The following is a 19958-nucleotide window of genomic DNA, read 5'->3' as shown; positions in this document are numbered from 1 at the left end:
CCAAGTATGTACTCCCTCATGTACTGTGTCTGGTTTCTATTCACAGTAGTCTTGACATGCCAAGGGTCCAGGAAGCTGCACAGTTACTGCTTGGGAAACATGACTTCAGTGCCTTCGCATCTACAGATAAGTCTGCTCCATTTAAATCTCCAATCAAGACTTTGCAGCTGGCAGATGTCACACCCTCCACCAGCCTCTTGCCATATCACTACTGCAGGTAACGCAAGCATCTTATTCAGGATGGCCATAATTAAACTTCCCCTATTCAAGGACACCTGTAGGTACCATTTTATTTCCCTGCTTCATTATATTGAGCAACCTACATTAAGAATTTCCCCAGTTCTCTAGTAATTAGCACCATTCAGGCTCCTATAAAGATGCTTACATTTCACTGATTCGATGACCTTGAACAATTTTGAATTCTAATTACCAGTTGACCCCGAATCAGATTTGTGTTTTGAAATATGCCTCCTGCATACATCGTGCATTCTTGGGTCATGTTTGTGGTTCGCTGTTTACATTAGAATGAGTACTTTTTCTCTAACGTCCTAAGTGGATGCTGGGACTCCGTAAGGACCATGGGGATTAGCGGCTCCACAGGAGACTGGGCACAACTAAAGAAAGCTTTAGGACTACCTGGTGTGCACTGGCTCCTCCCACTAAGACCCTCCTCCAGACCTCAGTTAGATTTCTGTGCCCGGCTGAGCTGGATGCACACTAGGGGCTCTCCTGAGCACCTAGAAAGAAAGTATCTTTAGGTTTTTTATTTTCAGTGAGATCTGCTGGCAACAGACTCACTGCAGCGAGGGACTAAGGGGAGAAGAAGCGAACCTACCTAACAGGTGGTAGTTTGGGCTTCTTAGGCTACTGGACACCATTAGCTCCAGAGGGATCGACCGCAGGACCCGACCTTGGTGTTCGTTCCCGGAGCCGCGCCGCAGTCCCCCTTACAGAGCCAGAAGCACGAAGAAGGTCCGGAAAATCGGCGGCAGAAGACTTCACCAAGGTAGCGCACAGCACTGCAGCTGTGCGCCATTGCTCCTCATGTACACCTCACACTTCGGTCACTGATGGGTGCAGGGCGCTGGGGGGGGGGGCGCCCTGAGGGCAATAAATAACACCTTGGCTGGCAAAATATACATCATATATAGTCCCAGAGGCTATATAGATGTAAAATTACCCCTGCCAGTATCACAGAAAAAGCGGGAGAAAGTCCGCCGAAAAGGGGGCGGGGCTTCTCCCTCAGCACACTGGCGCCATTTTCTCTTCACAGTGCAGCTGGAAGACAGCTCCCCAGGTTCTCCCCTGTAGTTTTCAGGCTCAAAGGGTTAAAAAGAGAGGGGGGGCACTAAATTTAGGCGCAATATATGTATACAAGCAGCTATTTGGGGAAAAATCACTCAGTTATAGTGTTAATCCCTGCATTACATAGCGCTCTGGTGTGTGCTGGCATACTCTCTCTCGGTCTCCCCAAAGGACTTTGTGGGGTCCTGTCCTCAGTCAGAGCATTCCCTGTGTGTGTGCGGTGTGTCGGTACGGCTGTGTCGACATGTTGGATGAGGAAGGTTACGTGGAGGCGGAGCAGAGGCCGATAAATGGGATGTCGCCCCCTGTGGGGCCGACACCAGAGTGGATGGTTAGGTGGAAGGTATTAACCGACAGTGTCAACTCCTTACATAAAAGGCTGGATGACGTAACAGCTGTGGGACAGCCGGCTTCTCAGCCCGCGTCTGCCCAGGCGTCTCAAAGGCCATCAGGGGCTCAAAACAACGCCCGTTACCTCAGATGGCAGACACAGATGTCGACACGGAGTCTGACTCCAGTGTCGACGAGGTTGAGACATATACACAATCCACTAGGAACATCCGTTACATGATCTCGGCAATGAAAAATGTGTTACGCATTTTCTGACATAAACCCAAGTACCACATAAAAGGGGTTTTTATGTTTGGGGAGAAAAAACAGCCACTGTTTTGTTCCCCCATCAGATGAATGAATGAAGTGTGTAAAGAAGCGTGGTTTCCCCCGATAAGAAACTGGTAATTTCTAAAAAGTTACTGATGGCGTACCCTTTCCCGCCAGAGGATAGGTCACGTTGGGAGATATCCCTTAGGGTGGATAAGGCGCTCACACGTTTGTCAAAAGGTGGCACTGCCGTCTTAGGATACGGCCACCTTGAAGGAACCTGCTGATAAAAAGCAGGAGGCGATCCTGAAGTCTGTATTTACACACTCAGGTTATATACTGAAACCTGCAATTGCCTCAGCATAAATAGTGCTGCTGCAGCATGGTCTGACACCCTGTCAGATAATATTAATACGCTAAGACAGGGATAATAATATTTGCTAACATTGAGCATATTTAAGACGTTGTCTTATATATAAAGGATGCACAGAGGGATATTTGCCGGCTGGCATCCAGAATTAATGCAATGTCCATTCTGCCAGGAGGGTAGTAGAAACCCGGCAGTGGACAGGTGATGCTGCATTTAAAAGGCACATGGAGATTCTGCCTTATAAGGGTGAGGAATTGTTTGGGGATGGTCTCTGGGACCTCGTATCCACAGCAACAGCTGGGAAGAATTTTTTTTACCTCAGGTTTCCTCACAAAAGCCTAAAGAAAGCACCGTATTTTCAGGTACAGTCCTTTCGGCTTCAGAAAAGCAAGCGGGTCAAAGGCGCTTCCTTTCTGCACAGAGACAAGGGAAGAAGGAAAAAGCTGCACCAGTCAGCCAGTTCCAGGATCAAATATCTTCCCTCGCTTCCTCTGAGTCCACCGCATGACGCTGGGGCTCCACAGGTGGAGACAGGTGCGGTGGGGGCGCGTCTCGGGAACTGCAGGGATCAGTGGGCTTGCCCACAGGTGTATCCCTAGGTTCTGCAAGTAGTATCACAGGGATACAGGCTGGAGTTCGAGACGACTCCCCCTCGCCGTTGCCTCACATCAGCCTTGCCTGCTGCCCTCGGAGAAAGGTAGTACTGGCGGCAATTCACAAGCTGCACTTCCAGCAGGTGAAATCAAGGTACCCCTCTTTCAACAAGGCCGGGGTTACTATTCCAAAATGTTGTGGTACCGAAACCAGACGGTTCGGTGAGACCCATTCTAAAATTGAAAACCTTGAACACTTATATACGAAGGTTCAAGTTCAAAATGGAATCGCTCAGGGCGATTATTGCAAGCCTGGAAAATGTCAGGGTATCACTGGACATCAAGGATACTTACCTGCATGTCCCTATTTACCCTCGTCACCAGGTGTACCTCAAAATTGTGGTACAGGATTGTCATTACCAATTCCAGACGTTGCCGTTGGTCTGTCCCCGGCACCGAGGGTATTTACCAAGGTAATGGCCGAAGTACTTATCCCGTACTTGGACGATCTCCTTATAAAGGCGAGGTCCAGGGAACAGTTGTTCGTCGGAGTAGCACTATCTCGGGAAGTGCTACAACAGCACGGCTGGATTCTGAATATTCCAAAGTCACAGCTGGTTCCTACAACGCGTCTACTGTTCCTGGGTATGGTTCTGGACACAGAACAGGATAAAAAGGGTTTCTCCCGGAGGAGAAGTCCAAGGAGTTGGCGTCTCTAGACGGAGACCTCCTAATACAAATACAGGTATCGGTGCATCTATGCACGCGAGCCTTGGGAAAGATGGTAGCTTCTTACGAAGAATTTCCATTCGCCAAGTCCCATGCAAGGATCTTCCAGTGGGATCTGTTGGACAAGTGGTCCGGGTCGCATTCTCAGATGCATCGGCGGATAACCCTGTCTCCAAGGGCCAGGGTGTCGCTGTGGTGGTGACTGCACATCTTCTAGGGGGCCGCAGATTCGGCATACAGGACTGGGTCCTGGTGACCACGGATGCCAGCCTTCAAGGCTGGGGGGCAGTCACACAGGGAAGAAACTTCCAAGGCCTATGGAAAAGTCAGGAGACTTCCCTACACATAAATGTTCTGGAACTTTGGGCCATTTACAATGCCCTAAGTCAGGCTAGACCCCTGCTTCAACACCGGCCGGTGCTGATCCAGTCAGACAACATCACTGCGGTCGCTCATGTAAACCGACAGGGCGGCACAAGAAGCAGGATGGCGATGGCAGAAGCCACAAGGATTCTCCGATGGGCGGAAAATCATGTGTTAGCACTGTCAGCAGTGTTCATTCCCGGAGTGGACAACTGAGAAGCAGACTTTGTCAGCAGACACGACCTCCACCCGAGAGAGTGGGGACTTCATCCAGAAGTCTTCCAAATGATTGTACACCGTGGGGAAAGGCCACAGGTGGACAGGATGGCGTCCCGCCTCAACAAAAAGCTACAAAGATATTGCGCCAGGTCAAGGGACCCTCAGGCGATAGCTGTGGACGCTCTGGTAACACCGTGGGTGTACCAGTCGGTGTATGTGTTCCCTTCTCTGCCTCTCATACCCAGGGTAATGAGAATAATAAGAAGGAGAGGAGTAAGAACTATACTCATTGTTCCGGGTGGCCAAGAAGAGCTTGGTACCCAGAACTCCAAGAAATGATCTCAGAGGACCCATGGCCTCTGCCGCTCAGACAGGACCTGCTGCAGCAGGGGGCCTGTCTGTTCCAAGACGTACCGCGGCTGCGTTTGACGGCATGGCGGTTGTACGCCGGATCCTGAAGGAAAAGGGCTTTCCGGAGGAAGTTATCCCTACGCTATTTAAAGCTAGGAAAGAAGTGAATGCAAACCATTATCACCGCATATGGCGGAAATATGTTGCGTGCTGTGAGGCCAGTAAGGCCCCAAAGGAGGAATTTCAGCTAGGTCGCTTTCTGCACTTCCTACAAGTCAGAGGTGACTATGGGCCTAAAATTGGGTTCCATTAAGGTCCAGATTTCGGCTCTATCGATTTTCTTCCAAAATAGAACTGGCTTCACTGCCTGAAGTTCAGACTTTTGTTAAGGGAGTGCTGCATAGTCAACCCCCGTTTGTGCCTCCAGTGGGATCTCAACGTAGTGTTGGATTTCCTGAAGTCGCATTGAGTTGAGCCACTTAAATCCGTGGAGCTACAATACCTCACGTGGAAAGTGGTCATGCTGTGGGCCGTGGCGTCGGCCAGGCGTGTATCAGAATTGGCGGCTTTGTCATACAAATGCCCTTATCTGTATTTTATATGGATAAGGCGGAATTGAGGACTCGTTCCCAATTCCTTCCTAAGGTGGTATCAGTTTTTCATGTGAACCAACCTATTGTGGTGCCTGCGGCTACTTGGGACTTGGAGGATTCCAAGTTTTCTGGACGTAGTCAGGGCCCTGAAAAGTATATGTTTCCAGGACGGCTGGAGTCAGGAAAACTGACTCGCTATTTATCCTGTATGCACCCAACAAGCTGGGTGCTCCTGCTTCTAAGCAGACTATTGCTCGCTGGATCTGTAGCACGATTCAACTTGCACATTCTGCGGCTGGAATGCCGCACCCTAAATCTGTGAAAGCCCATTCCACGAGGAAAGTGGGCTCTTCTTGGGCGGCTGCCCGAGGGGTCTCGGCTTTACAAATTTGCCGAGCTGTTACTTGGTCGGGTTAAAACACTCTTGCAAGAGTCTACAAGTTTGATACCCTGGCTGAGGAGGACCTAGAGTTTGCTCATTCGGTGCTGCAGAGTCATCCGCACTCTCCCGCCCGTTTGGGAGCTTTGGTATAATCCCCATGGTCCTTACGGAGTCCCAGCATCCACTTAGGACGTTAGAGAAAATAAGATTTTACTCACCGGTAAATCTATTTCTCGTAGTCCGTAGTGGATGCTGGGCGCCCATCCCAAGTGCGGATTGTCTGCAATACTTGTATATAGTTATTGCCTAACTAAAGGGTTATTGTTGAGCCATCTGTTGAGAGGCTCAGTTGTTATCATACTGTTAACTGGGTATAGTATCACGAGTTATACGGTGTGATTGGTGTGGCTGGTATGAGTCTTACCCGGGATTCAAAATCCTTCCTTATTGTGTCAGCTCTTCCGGGCACAGTATCCTAACTGAGGTCTGGAGGAGGGTCTTAGTGGGAGGAGCCAGTGCACACCAGGTAGTCCTAAAGCTTTCTTTAGTTGTGCCCAGTCTCCTGCGGAGCCGCTAATCCCCATGGTCCTTACGGAGTCCCAGCATCCACTACGGACTACGAGTAATAGATTTACCGGTGAGTAAAATCTTATTTTCTGATTATTTTAGTTTTTAAATAATAATAATATTTTTAAAATGTTTAGATTTTTTTTTCAATGTATTCTTTACTTGGAATAGACAAATGGTAAAAAAAAAATACTAATAAAATAGTAAGAAGTTTACATACTACTTTTTTTTCTCCAAAGGGAAATTATAGCTGTTGCTAAGAATATAGTTGAAAGGAGGGGGAGGGTGTTTGTTTGTGTGTGTGTGTGTGTGTGTTTGGGGAGAGGGGGGGTTTTGTGTAGGTTACGCTTTGAGGCAACATATTCAAGAGGTGACCGGGTGAGTAGATTACGTTGGGCATTAGATACCACTGGGCATGCAGTGAGACTTCCTCAGAAGTATAGAATAGAGAAATGAAGACTCATTATGTTAAGAGAGATTTATATGAAGGAGAAACATAGAACTCCAGTCACTAAAATAAAATGGATTTGAATTCTAAGAATCAGTCAATGGTTGATTTTGTCTATTTTCTTAACCACTTGCCTGGCATGGTCGCATCAGATGCGACCATGCCTGCAAGTGCTCTATCTGACCTGGTCGCACAGGATGCGACCAGTCAGATAAACTGTGTTAGCAGCAGCAGGGAAGGGAAACTTCCCTCTGCTGCTGCTGTCAGAGGGACTGGAAGGTCCCTTCTCCTCCCTGCACCCTCCCCTCAGTGTTGCCGTGCTGCGGATCACTGCTGATCGGTCAGTACTGCAGGATTCCCCCTCCAGCGGCTGTAGACAATGGCAGTCGATGGGGGGTGTAAATTAACCCTTCCAAGCCACCCCCAGACCCCCCCCCCCCCCCCACCCCAGTATACCTGGAGGCTGTCCTGGCTTTCAAAATGAAAGCAGTGATGTTCCCGATCGATGTTTTGATGTTTGAAGAAAACATTTTTTTTTTTAATTAAAAAAATATATATAGATTTTTTTTAACTAAAGTCATTTTGGATAGGGTTAAATTCATGTTCTTCACCTAATTCACTCATTAAAAAAAATGACAATTTCGTAGCGTTTTTTGGCGAAATAAATCATCAGTTAAGTGGTTAAAGACTTCTATGTACCCAAACTAGTCTTTTTTTATGAGAGGACAGGTTGATATCGAACAAGCTAACATGAGTGAATTGGGTGCATTATTCACATGTTTTAGTTAGTGGCCAGTGAACCATCACTACCTATAAAAAAAAAAAACCCTGCTTGCATATTTATACACATGAAGCCAGAGACTCTAATGGAAATTTGAACACATACACCCAGGGAGTGCTAAAGTTCAAACTCTACTAAGAGGAAATAATGTCCCAAATAGTGCAATCATTCACCCATTTTGTTTAATCTTTGGTTGTTTCTCGTCTGTACTGACTGCGTTGACCGTGGGGAAGTTGAAACTGGCTGTATTTCTTAAATAATCGAAAAAATACTATTTGAAAAAAGTAATATGTATTCTATTTCTGTAGAATATGTATAATACCTTATGCAATGTAATCTCAGATAAATGACTACTCCAGTCAGGAAGTATGCTCCTTTAAGTCTCTACAGGTCATGTTTTCGGGATTTCTTTAATCATGCACAGGTGATGTAATCTGTATTGCTGGGTCATTAATTATTCCTCCTGCCTCACAGGCAGATATCCTCAAAAATGACCTGTTAGGAAAATTTGAGGGTTTAGGCTGAGAACCATTGGTCTAGAGATGAAATGGTATGCTCTAACTCAGCCAGTGACCTGCTCAATTCCCTACCTGAACCCTCTGGCACTTTCTCTTCATTTCATCCCACAAGTGAAGATGAAGTATCAACACTCTTTTCATCCTTCTACTCCACTACCTCTCCTCTTGATCCTATACCCTCACAGGTCAGTAAAACTTTGTCTCCTGTGCTTATCCCAACCTTAACTAAAATCTGTAATCTCTCTCTCTCTACTGGTATCTTCCCCTCTCTGTTTAAACATGCAGTCATTACTCCCATTCTAAAAAAACACAACTCTGACCCAAACACACTCTCTAACTACCGTCCCATTTCTCAGCTACCCAGTCCCTCCAAGCTACTTGAGAGGCTTGCCTACACTCGCCTTACACACTTTCTTAACTCGCACAACTTATTGGATCCACTTCAGTCAGGCTTTCGTGCCCAACACTCCACAGAGACGGCACTGACCAAAGTAGTGAATGATCTAGTCACTGCTAGATCAAAAGGCCATTACACACTACTTATTCTTCTAGATCTCTCTGCTGCTTTTGACACTGTTGACCACTCTCTTCTCATACAAACACTACAATCCCTAGGTCTTCAGGACACAGCCCTTTCTTGGTTCTCATCCTACCTATCTAATCGCTCTTTCAGTGTTCACTTCTCTGATTCTACCTCCTCTTCTCTACCTCTATCAGTTGGAGTACCGCAAGGCTCAGTCTTAGGTCCTCTGCTTTTCTCAATCTATACCTCCTCTCTTGGTAAACTAATCAGCTCCTTTGGATTTCAGTATCATTTGTATGCTGATGATACTCAAATCTACCTATCCTCCCCAGATTTGTCTCCACCAGTATTGGCTCGTGTCACTGGATGCCTGTCTGTCATTTCATCTTGGATGTCATCTCGCCACCTCAAACTCAACATTTCCAAAACCGAATTAATTATTTTCCCACCAGCTAAGAGTAGTTACCAACCTGATATTTCTATAACTGTTGACAATGCAACTATCCACCCCACCCCACAAGCTCGTTGCCTAGGTGTCACCCTTGACTCTGAACTGTCCTTTGTTCCACACATTCAATCTGTCTCTAAATCATGTTACATGCACCTTAAAAACATATCCAAAATACGCCCTTATCTTACACAAGACACTGCAAAAACTCTAATCCATGCACTCATCATCTCCCGCATTGATTATTGTAATAGTCTCCTTACTGGTCTTCCCAAACATAGGCTATCACCACTTCAATCCATTTTAAATGCAGCTGCGAGGCTTATCTTCCTCGCCAGACGTTCTTCATCTGCTGATCCGCTCTGTCAGTCCCTCCATTGGTTACCGGTATTCTACCGTGTCAAATATAAAATACTTTTACTTACATACAAGGCTATTAACCAAACTGCACCATCATACATCTCCTCACTCATCTCAAAATATCTCCCTACCAGACCTCTCCGCTCTGCACAAGATCTGCGTCTCTCATCCACATATATTACCTGTTCCCACTCAAAATTACAGGACTTTACCCGGGCTTCACCCACTCTGTGGAATGCACTCCCACGCACAATAAGACTCTCCTCTAGTCTCCAAACCTTTAAACGTTCTCTGAAAACTCATCTCTTCAGACAAGCCTACCAAATTTCAGACCCACACACATAACCTTCACAGCTTCCCTATCAAGTTACATCCCCTCTGTACAGTCCACATAAACTCACATTTTGTCTTCCAACATTGCTGGGTGATCATATCATATACAACCCATTAAGAACCTAGCAACCTGGGGAACCATTATGTGACAGGTAGCATCTATCCTTGTGTATCAATGCCTATTTCCCTATAGATTGTAAGCTTGCGAGCAGGGCCTTCCTACCTCTGTCTGTCTGTCTGTCTGTCTTTGCCCAGTTTTGTTCTATAATTGTTGTTCTAATTGTAAAGCGCAACGGAATATGCTGCGCTATATAAGAAACTGCTAATAAATAATAAATAGAGGATTAGGATGGGCAAGTGTGCACTATTTATTGTCATCCCACACTCTTTCCACTGGACTACAGCTCTGCTATCTTGTCCAGTCTATTAGTCTCCTCCGTTGCACCCACTTCGGCAAGCTTTGGTATCATTCTCCAACTGTATCTAAGAATCAGAATCCGTTTATTGGCAAGTATATCAGTACATAATACACAAGGAATTTGTTTTCGATAAACACAGCTCCCAGACAGTATATGATGTACGACAAGAAACATAAAGGTAGGAAAAACACATGACGGATAGTTTTAGTACATGAGTTAAGTACTGAACGAATGAGAATATGACTAAGCTATTGCCGAATTAACCAAGTTAGTTGCCTGAGGAAAAAACCTGTTCCTGTGTCTAGCAGTTCACACAAGCCGCGAGTGGTACGGCAGCAGTCAGAACAGGTCATGAGCAGGGTGGGAGTGGTCATCAATGATCCTCCCTGCCCGCTTCGTAACTCTTTCCCAATAGATATCCTCAACTGCCGGAAGATTTGTCCCTATGATTTTTTCTGCTGCCCTTACAATTTGTTGTAGCCTATTTCTGTCATGGACTGAGGCAGACTATTATCAAGGTGCAGAGAACAGATTGGATAATTGCAGAGCAAAAAAGATCAGTAGTTCCTGCAGCAGTTTAAACTTCCTAAGTTGGCGTAAGAAGTATCTGATAGATGGACCACCATTCCATGTGCTGGTAGGCTATGATGCCCTCATCTTGACAACTGGGCCATGTGCCTCTGCGGTTCTTTTGATTAATGCACAGTTAAAGGTGAATTTTTCCAAGAAAAGATATTAATGGTGGATGATAAACTCAGATGACCGTAATAGTCACTTTGTCTCCCATTGATGACTAATCTAGAATTTCAGCCTGGGCATGCCCAATAGGACATGTTGGTATAGGCATTCTGTCTAAAAGGGCATTGCTAGACACCGCACTATTGCAAGATTTTTAGACAGATACTGTATGACATCCCACATACACATTTTTGCTTTACACCAGGGCCAACATCATTTGAGCTCACTTGTAAGCTTTCTCCTGTTGATTAGTCCAACCACTTGAATACTCTTCTTCCCCATCCTCCTTCGGGCAAATTGACTATTTCATTGTTTTATACTGTGTTACGCTAATCTTCAGATCATACATTTATCACTTAGCTGACTGTGTCTTTGCATGGTTTGATGTCCTTGTCATATGTCCTATCTACTATACCCTCTAGTATCTATAGGGAGATGTTTTACAACATATTTCATAGGGGCTACCTATATCCTCAGAGGAGATTTCTTTTTGGGCTCTCAGATCTGGTGTCTGCCCCAAATATCGTGCTCCTGGTGCCTCTTTTTTAATAGCATATGGAAATGTCCCCATGTGTGTCAATAATGTTTGGAGAGTGGTCAGGCAATACTTTGCTAGCCATTATCTGTATTTCTTTTTACCCTGAAAGGGGTATTTAGGGAAAACATTCCACTTCTTCTCTGCCTAGGGTTGCTAGGGAATGTGTCCTACATACAGTATGTGGATCAAAAGTGAACTCTTCTCTATGTCTTTATTTAAATCTAAATAGTTTTATACTTTTCAAATGAAACTTGTCACGCTCGGCATAAGTTGAGGTTCCGACAACCGAGTTTTGGCTGAAGGGACGGCTGCCTGTGAGGTGAATAAATGAGGTGGTTGAATGTAATTTCTCCTCATGGGGTGGAGGCCCAATTAAGTGGTAGCGTTGGCAGGAAGGTGTAAGGAACTAGGAGGACTCTGTAAGAAGATAACTGTAGTTTTAATTAATAACAGGTTGAACACAAATACTTGGGGAATTGAAAGAAACTAAATTAAAGAACTGGAGTCTATGGTTATACGACTTGAAGAATAAAAGCTGAAATACTCCGGTAATGAAGAACTGGAGGACTGTGGTTAATGATAGAAAGACAAGGCTGAAAAACTTTGACTTTGAAAAAGTGGATGTTGTAGTTGGTGATTGAAAGACGAGGCTGAAGCACTTTGACTTTGAAGAAGTGGATGCTGTGGCTGGTGATTGAAAAGACGAGGCTGAAGAACTCTGACTTTGAAGAAGTGGATACTGTGGCTGGTGATAGATAGACGAGGCTGAAGAGCTTTGACTTTGAAGAAGTGGATACTGTGGCTTGAGGTGACGAGATGTCTGCGGGAACCACCGTTAGCACCCGAAGCACCTCTACGACCTGGGGACCCGTGAGTGCTTCCACGAGTGGCGGCGGGCTTAGACAACAGGACTGCAGCAGCGTTAAAGTACCGACGGATGAGAGCAACCAGGACCAGGACACCAGAAGCAACCTGGGAGCACAGAGCTAGAGAACCTTTCACAGGAAAGTAACTTGAAGCACTGGCACTCGCCCTCTGGGCCAGCCCCTTTTGTAAGGGGAAATCACACAGGATTGGCTGGACACCGAGTGGGAACTTCATTGGCAATTCTCTGGTCTCCAACATGGCTGCTCCCAGCACAGGAGACATACTCAGTTGTAGTACACAGCTTTAGCCCAGCTCTGGCCTCTGACACACTGAGGATGCGTCACACTAAAGGACCCTGCTGCAGCAACTCCTGCTACAGCGCCTGGCTCTCCGGACCCACGGACCCGGCCCCCGGAAGTCGCACACACATCCAGGAGGACTCGCCGCAGGCAGTTCCCTGTCGCCGCAGCCGCGCCAACCACCGGCACGGCAAACCCCGGGAGCCCCCACCGGGGGTAAGGCTCCGGATACTGACAAAACTGAGAGTCGGTGGTTTCTTTGTTATATGAAAAAGTGTTATTGATAAATTGTTGTCCATCTTCCAGGGACTTACCTAAGCATGCTCTAGGCATACTACATGGCACAACTAGGGTTCTTCTTGGTGAGAACCCTAGGTCCTTGTCCAGGATTTTATATAGTACTATATTGATGAAATATTGAACTGTGTTACCCAATTAATTTTTTTTCCGGTTTGTCTTTGCTCATTAACTTTAAGCACGCCTTGGGACTCTTGTTATATTCGTGATTTGCTTCTGAATATTTTTAATTCAACTTCATTCACATACAGTACATCACTTATGTATATTGTGCTCTTGGGGGTCATTCCGAGTTGTTCGCTCGCTAGCTGCTTTTAGCAGCATTGCACACGCTAGGCCGCCGCCCTCTGGGAGTGTATCTTAGCAGAATAGCGAACGAAAAATTAGCAGAATTGCTAATAAATAATTCTTTGCAGTTTCTGAGTAGCTCCAGACCTACTCCTAGACTGCGATCACCTAAGTCCGTTTAGTTCCTGGTTTGACGTCACAAACACGCCCTGTGTTTGGCCAGCCACTCCCCCGTTTCTCCAGACACTCCCGCGTTTTTCCCTGACACGCCTGCGTTTTTTTAGCACACTCCCGGAAAACGCTCAGTTACCACCCAGAAATGCCCCTTTCCTGTCAATCATTCACCGATCAGCAGTGCGACTGAAAAGCGCCGCAGAATCCACAGCAAATCTACTACGTTTTTAGTTAAATAACTAAGTGCATGCGCCCTGCGTGCCTTGCGCATGCGCATTTTGCAACAAATCGTAGCATAGCGAAAACCGGCAACGAATGAACAACTCGGAATGATCCCCATTGTTATTGTGTTCATTCATTTTTCTCTGTTGTTTGCTCCAATTAAAAGTATTAGATTTTTTGAACTCCCTAGCCCCATTACAAACAAAAGGAAAAAAAAAATGTATACTCTGCGCTATATAACCACTGTATCAGATTGAACTATAGTGTGCAGTCTGTCATATAGAATAATTGACTCAGTAGAACTGTGAAAGTATAACAATAAATTCTTTATCTAATATTTAAAAAGCGGTATACATTTCATACAGAATAAGCAGCATGTATTAGGCAACAATTAATTTATAATCACAATTAGTATAGCATATAATGAGATAAAATATCTTTGTTATATTGCTAAAAAATGAAAGTACACTGGCGTCCCAGTGATTAATAAATGTCTCGTAAAAATAATCACAGCTTTATTTAATAATGAACTTTTGTGTATATTGAAGTATAATTACCCATGTGCAGATTTCTGAGAGTATGGATAAACAGGATCCGTTAATATATATGTGCACATAGATGGGTATGCAGTTATTTAAACTGATTGAAGCTGGTTTGGAAAAGGCCGTATATTTATCACGGCTATATTCCGGATAGATAATAGTTCTTATTATCCTGTGTGAAGATCTCCAAAGAACCCACCTCCTCAAACCGGGTGTTAGACCTCACTGCGGAGGCCAGTAGCAGTCACTCGGTACGGGTGAGCGGAAAACTGGACGTCTGTGGTAATGGCAATCTCCTCGAGCCGGGTGTTAGACCTCACTGCAGCGGCCAATATCACTCACTCGGTACGGGTAGGCAGAGAACCTGACGTCTGCAGCACAGCACCTGTACGGATGTCAGCGCCCTCGCCGAGAGCCGCTGGCCGGAGCGCCCGGCGTGTAACCAAGCCGTGGTAGGATGTGGCTGTGAAGATCGTTGGCTGTGTGACCGTTTGGCACGATAGATCAGCAGGTAGTGCCGAACAGCTGAACTTCGGAAAGTGGGCGTCAACGCGTTTCGTCTCCTTGGCAACCGGAGACTTCCTCAGGACGAATACCTCCCCTCTATTCAGTCACATATTTATACTCTTTCTAATGAGATTACTTGCATCAGCTGGATCTATTTAATAGGCTGAAATGTTTAAATTATATGCTGCACATAATAGAAAGTTATTCTTTGTAGTTAAAAATTGATCATACAACACAATTAATACTATATTTAACAACTACTGAGTCAATCTAACAAATTGTATACATTAATGAGTATTTTTTCTCACTTTAAACTTAATTACCATGATTCCTGTCTATTAATCAAACATCACTTTTAGACATATATTTCTATCTTATATAAATTATTGACCAAATGGCTTTCTCTTGTTAGTGAACAAGAGTCCCCAGACATTATGAACTCCTAGACAGAATAATCAGTATTTAGAACTTTACAATATATTTATATCTATATACAAATATTATACCAAAATTTTTTTTTTATATATATACAATTATTATAGAGTTTCAAACACCTATCTCAAATTGATTACTTTTACTAATCTAAAATAGATTAAAAAAACTCCGCATTTGATAAGCAAATTCAGATAGAGAATAATCAAGAGTAAACTAACTTTAGATTTTCTTTTATTTATTTATTATTATTCTTCGTTATTTTTTGTCATTAGCCAGTTTTTATTAATAGATGGACCATTACAAACAGACAAAACTCTTCCCATGACTTTAGGACCGTGTCTTTCTAGAATCTAAACCAAGTCAAAGAACTGTTTCTGTGTGCAGCCGGCTCCTGTATCTGATCAATCCACGCTGTACACTTTTACAGCTGCTGAAAGTGATGACAGTATATGCAGACATTCCTGAAACTGAGCCCATCAAATTAGATTATTAGTCTCAGTCGTTGCGGTTATTGTGAGGCTGCATAAGTGGTAAATAAGGCCATGTGCCAGCTGCGTTATTGATGTGTGTAGCCAGCATTGTATGTAGCTCAGCTTTTCTCCGTGGGTAAAGGGGGAGATGTAAGTAGATGTGGTCAGTGTCAAATTCGCTATAACCAGTGCTATATTACACTTAAAATGGGGTTCAGTATGATTTGCCGGCGCATGGGATCCAGGTGGTCGTAATACCAAAACCGACAGGGGTGAGTAAGGGGTGTGTCCCCCCCCCCCTCTCCCCAACCCCCTAACCCTCCCCACCAGCTAAAACAATGATTTTATGGAATATCATTCAGATGTTACTAAACAACAATAGGCACACTTTTGTGACTTTTTTTTTCACATATTGGCAGGAATAGCTGCTGGTGTGTGTACAAACCTGCGACAGCTCTTGTGGGGGTCTGACTGCGCACAAGATCTCACAATGTGTGCAAAGTCTTGCACTATAGGACCAGCCAGGAGGTAAGAGATGGCGCATCAGCACTATGCTGTTGTGCTTACTAAGAAGCAAGGCAGGAAAAGCTATAGCGTCACAATAAGTGCCACTAAAGTACATCACGCCCATAGTATCTCATTAATATATTGCTAGTACTAACAACTTTCAAAGTCCCAATTGTAGCAAACCTGTGATGTGCTTGCTGGATTGAACTTTGGGTAGCTGTAGTTGAGAGTGAAGTGTTCTGTTCAGCATCTGACATAAGATGTGTGGGTGGCCTCTGCTGGCCAGTCACCGTGACGCATGGTTGGCCTGGTCAATTAAGCTCATTAAGAATAAATGATATACAGTATGAGTATCCAGCAAAAAAATGTTTGTTCGATACTGCAATGTGGGCGTGTGTCTGAGTATTACACTACATTAGTCATAATTGGCCATCACTTCATACATCGACTTCCTCATAAAAATGTTTATTCTGTTCACTCTATTAAAAGGTAGTCACGAATCTGATCCAAGTACCATTTCCACAAAAGTTAATCTCTCTCTCTCTCTCTCTCTCTATATATATATATATAATTTTTTTCATACTTACAGTATATTGCAACATTAGCTCTGGCCACAAAATCTCAAGGCATATTTCAGCGCTGACACACAACCTGTGTAATTTCCTTCTTACTCACAATTAGCTGTTAATGCCAGATTAGCTACTTTTCAGAAAAAGCTATTTTTAATAAAGAGACATTTATGCTGCTAGTATTGGAGGTAGGACAAGTTACTATAGGCAGTAAAAATCTTCTGTATTTGCACCTGTTGTCATAAGAAAATATGTCCATCTAGGGGGGAGGGTAATGAAAATGATGACAGGAGTAAAGTGTGCAAAGGAATGGTTATTAAGAATGAAGATAAAACTTGTGTCTAAAATATTAAGTGGGGTATTTATCAAAGCACGGAGAGAGATAAAGTGGAGAGAAATAAAGCACTAACCAATCAGCTACTAACTGTAATTTTTCAAACAGACTGTAAAATGAGAGAAGCTAATTGGTTAGTGCTTTAAATCTCTCCACTTTATCTCTGTTCGTGCGTTGATAAATACTTCCCTAAGTGTGGTGATGTTTTTGGTGGCATAAGGGTTCCAGTCACCTTCTCACCACGGGGGAATGACAGACGTTGAGGAAATGTCTTTCCGTATGGTATTAGTCATTCTAATAATTATGGTATGCTATGTACACCTGAGGAGAGGAATGTAAACTTGGAGTTGAGTGATATGTATAGCAGCATCCCGCACATATGCTCACCAAAGTGTATATAATGGTGTCAATCCTCTGATAGAGTAGGTGAACTTTGGAGTGCGTCTTGTTGTAAAGGAAAATCTCTTGTTGAAGCAATGATTGCTTGTCCTTGTGCTGATGGAAAACAAAGTATTCTAAACAGATTGATGAGAGAACACCTATTTGCAACAAGAAGCAGACAAGTCTGAGGGTATCCGCAGTAATATACCGATCACTTTCAAGGTTTAATTGGCTGAGCGCATCCCCGCCCCCTCCTAGATATACTATTATCCCTTTACAGAGCAGGACCTCTCTGTTGGGGTTTGCAGCCACTAGCTTCTTCAGCACATTTGGATACAGCGTTAGTTTTCCCAATCCTGTATTATAGGCCCACACCTTTTTTTTAATTAGAAATATAGTCCAAGAACGCCACCACAATAACACACGGTGAATGCGTATAGCATTACAAAATGGCTTTGTAAAAAAACGTATATTAAATTAGTCAAGGAAACTGAAATGAAAACATTGACCGAGAAACTTATCAATGGGATTGTAGGAAAGATGGGCTGGAAAGGTGAGGGGGAAGTGGGAGAGGAGAAGAAGGTACAAAATGGAGTTAGAGGATGTAGAATAATGTGTGGTTCCTCTGCGTTGGCGTCATAGAATATGTCAGCTCCTTGTTAATAACCAGTTGGTTGATGTCTGGTGAGTCCACCATCTCCACATAAGAGATTGTGGGGGAGATATACTAAAACTTTAACCTGAAAAAAAATATCTCTTTACTGACAAGGGCTCATTTAAAGTTCAAATTAAAATATATTTGACAGCGATAAACTACTCTTAAGATTTCTGAACAGTTTCTTGGGAGACCGTGATAAAGGAATTAAATGCTGACTTTTCATTAACTCCTAATGGAAAAATCCCAGGCCCAGATGGGTATATTTAACATGGGTATTCTGCAGGTGGGAAATAGGAAAACTACGTAATTAGAATTTTAATAAACCTCCCCTAAGGGGTTGACATAATGACGTCATTACCGATACGTGGCTTGCGTCGCGTGAACGATAATGGCCATACAGCCAATCAGATCAAAATTTGGATTGCACCTCCAGTGGGTGGAATTTAATAAACTACAAAAATGGGCCTTTCATTTTTTACCATATCTGCTACGGGTGCTCCCCGGGTAACGCATAGAATCATGGATTAATATTTACTGACATTAAGACGTCCCAAATTTACATCTCTATAGATTTACCCAATTTTTGACACTCATTTATATTTACAATCATGAAAATCAGAAACTCCCGTGCGAAGAACGGGTAGAACAGCTAATTTAGTATAATACCTTTCCGTACAATCTCTTGCCTTTATGCGGTATCTGATGAAGATGCTTGGCTCGGTATATTAGATAAACAGTAACAATGTCAGCAGTTATCATGTGGGCATTGAACATGCCGACATGTTCACGATGCCACTGTTCAGTGTGTCGACATGGGTGTTATGCAGACATTGTTACAATGTCAATAGTCAACATGCTGCTTTTCTTATCATTTTGTCCCTGACCCTAACGGCAACGGATAACTGCCTAATTTAGGATCAAAGTTGCAAAATTTGTGGCTGATCTTTATTCCAGAGGACACTGTTAAAGGGCAAATGGCATGTTTTAAATGTAAGTTGCAACCTGTATTTATTCGTTACCTCGAGGTTACCTTGACCAGTAATAATTTCAATTTGTCTAAAGTTTCCACCCTTTAAAAAAAAGAAATGGCTACCCTTGAATTACCCCAGATGGGGAAAATGTATAGAATTTCAAAAAATATCTTACCAAAAGTTATTTATCCTTGTCAGAATCTTGCAATATCTATCCTGGGGGATTTCTTCAGGGATCGTCAGAGAGCCCATGGAGAATTTTCTTGGGGGACACGAGGTTGAAATCAATCACAATATCCTTTTTTTGAAAACTGAAGGGTGTCCCCAGTTATCCTGCTTCATTTAGTATGCCTTGCACAAATTAATATTTCCCAGGAGGAGACACCACTGAAACCATAGGTCTTCTCTCTCTACTCCAATTTACGTTCTTCCCTGGATCCTAGTCTTCCTCACTCTTAAAACCATGCTTCAGTGTTGGAAAGGTTACAGGTATCTTTCGTTCTTTGCTCCAAGGATAGACTATTTACTCTCCAAGTACCAGCTTGCGGGGGAGGCTTGCTGGGACTTGTAGTACTGCTACTAAAAACAATATTCATATTTTTTACACATGGCTATCAGCCCCCCATCCGCCGCCCTTGGATGGGGGGGACAGCCTCGGGCTTCACCCCTGGCCCTTGAGTGGCTGGAGGGGGGTACCCCTTGATTTAAGGGGTTCCCACTCCTCCAGGGTACCCCAGCCAGGGGTGACTAGTTGGGTATGTAATGCCAGGGCCGCAGGGACCAGTATAAAAGTGTCCCCCGGCTGTGGCATTATGTACCTGGCTAGTGGAGCCCGGTGCTGGTTTCAAAAATACGGGGGACCCCTACGCTTTTTGTCCCCCGTATTTTTGGAACCAGGACCAGGCGCAGAGCCCGGTGCTGGTTGATGAAATATGGGGGTACCCCTGTCATTTTTCCCCCCATATTTTGTCAACCAGGACCGGCTCAAAGAGCCCAAAGCTGGTTGTGCTTAGGAGGGGGGACCCCACGCAATTTTTTTCTGATTTTTAACGACTTTAAACACCTTTTTAAGGTACACAATGAAGCCCTGCACGGATCTCACAGATCCGGCCGGGATTACTTGTGTTTTGTCAAGCAGTGTTTTACTCATCACTCCCGTAAAACACTGCCTAACATTACGAATCACATCGACATCGGAAAATACGAATTGGGAAAAGTCGGCAGCTTAGTGAATGATCGTATCAGGATTTAAAAAGTTG

General features: G+C 44.1%; 1 protein-coding gene across 1 annotated transcript in view; it reads left to right on the top strand.

The window, feature by feature from the left end:
• Positions 1-19958, top strand: part of PUSL1 (pseudouridine synthase like 1) — a 384977-nt gene that overhangs the window by 313844 nt on the left and 51175 nt on the right. The window contains exon 5 of the mRNA XM_063943034.1: positions 47-217. Coding sequence (XP_063799104.1) covers positions 47-217 — 171 coding nt within the window. The remainder of the gene's footprint in view (positions 1-46; positions 218-19958) is intronic.

The sequence above is a fragment of the Pseudophryne corroboree genome, chromosome 10 (assembly GCF_028390025.1).
Source record: "Pseudophryne corroboree isolate aPseCor3 chromosome 10, aPseCor3.hap2, whole genome shotgun sequence".
NCBI classification, from domain to species: domain Eukaryota; kingdom Metazoa; phylum Chordata; class Amphibia; order Anura; family Myobatrachidae; genus Pseudophryne; species Pseudophryne corroboree.
Note: the sequence above shows the minus strand (reverse complement) of the source record. Positions and strands in the feature narration are given on the sequence as shown.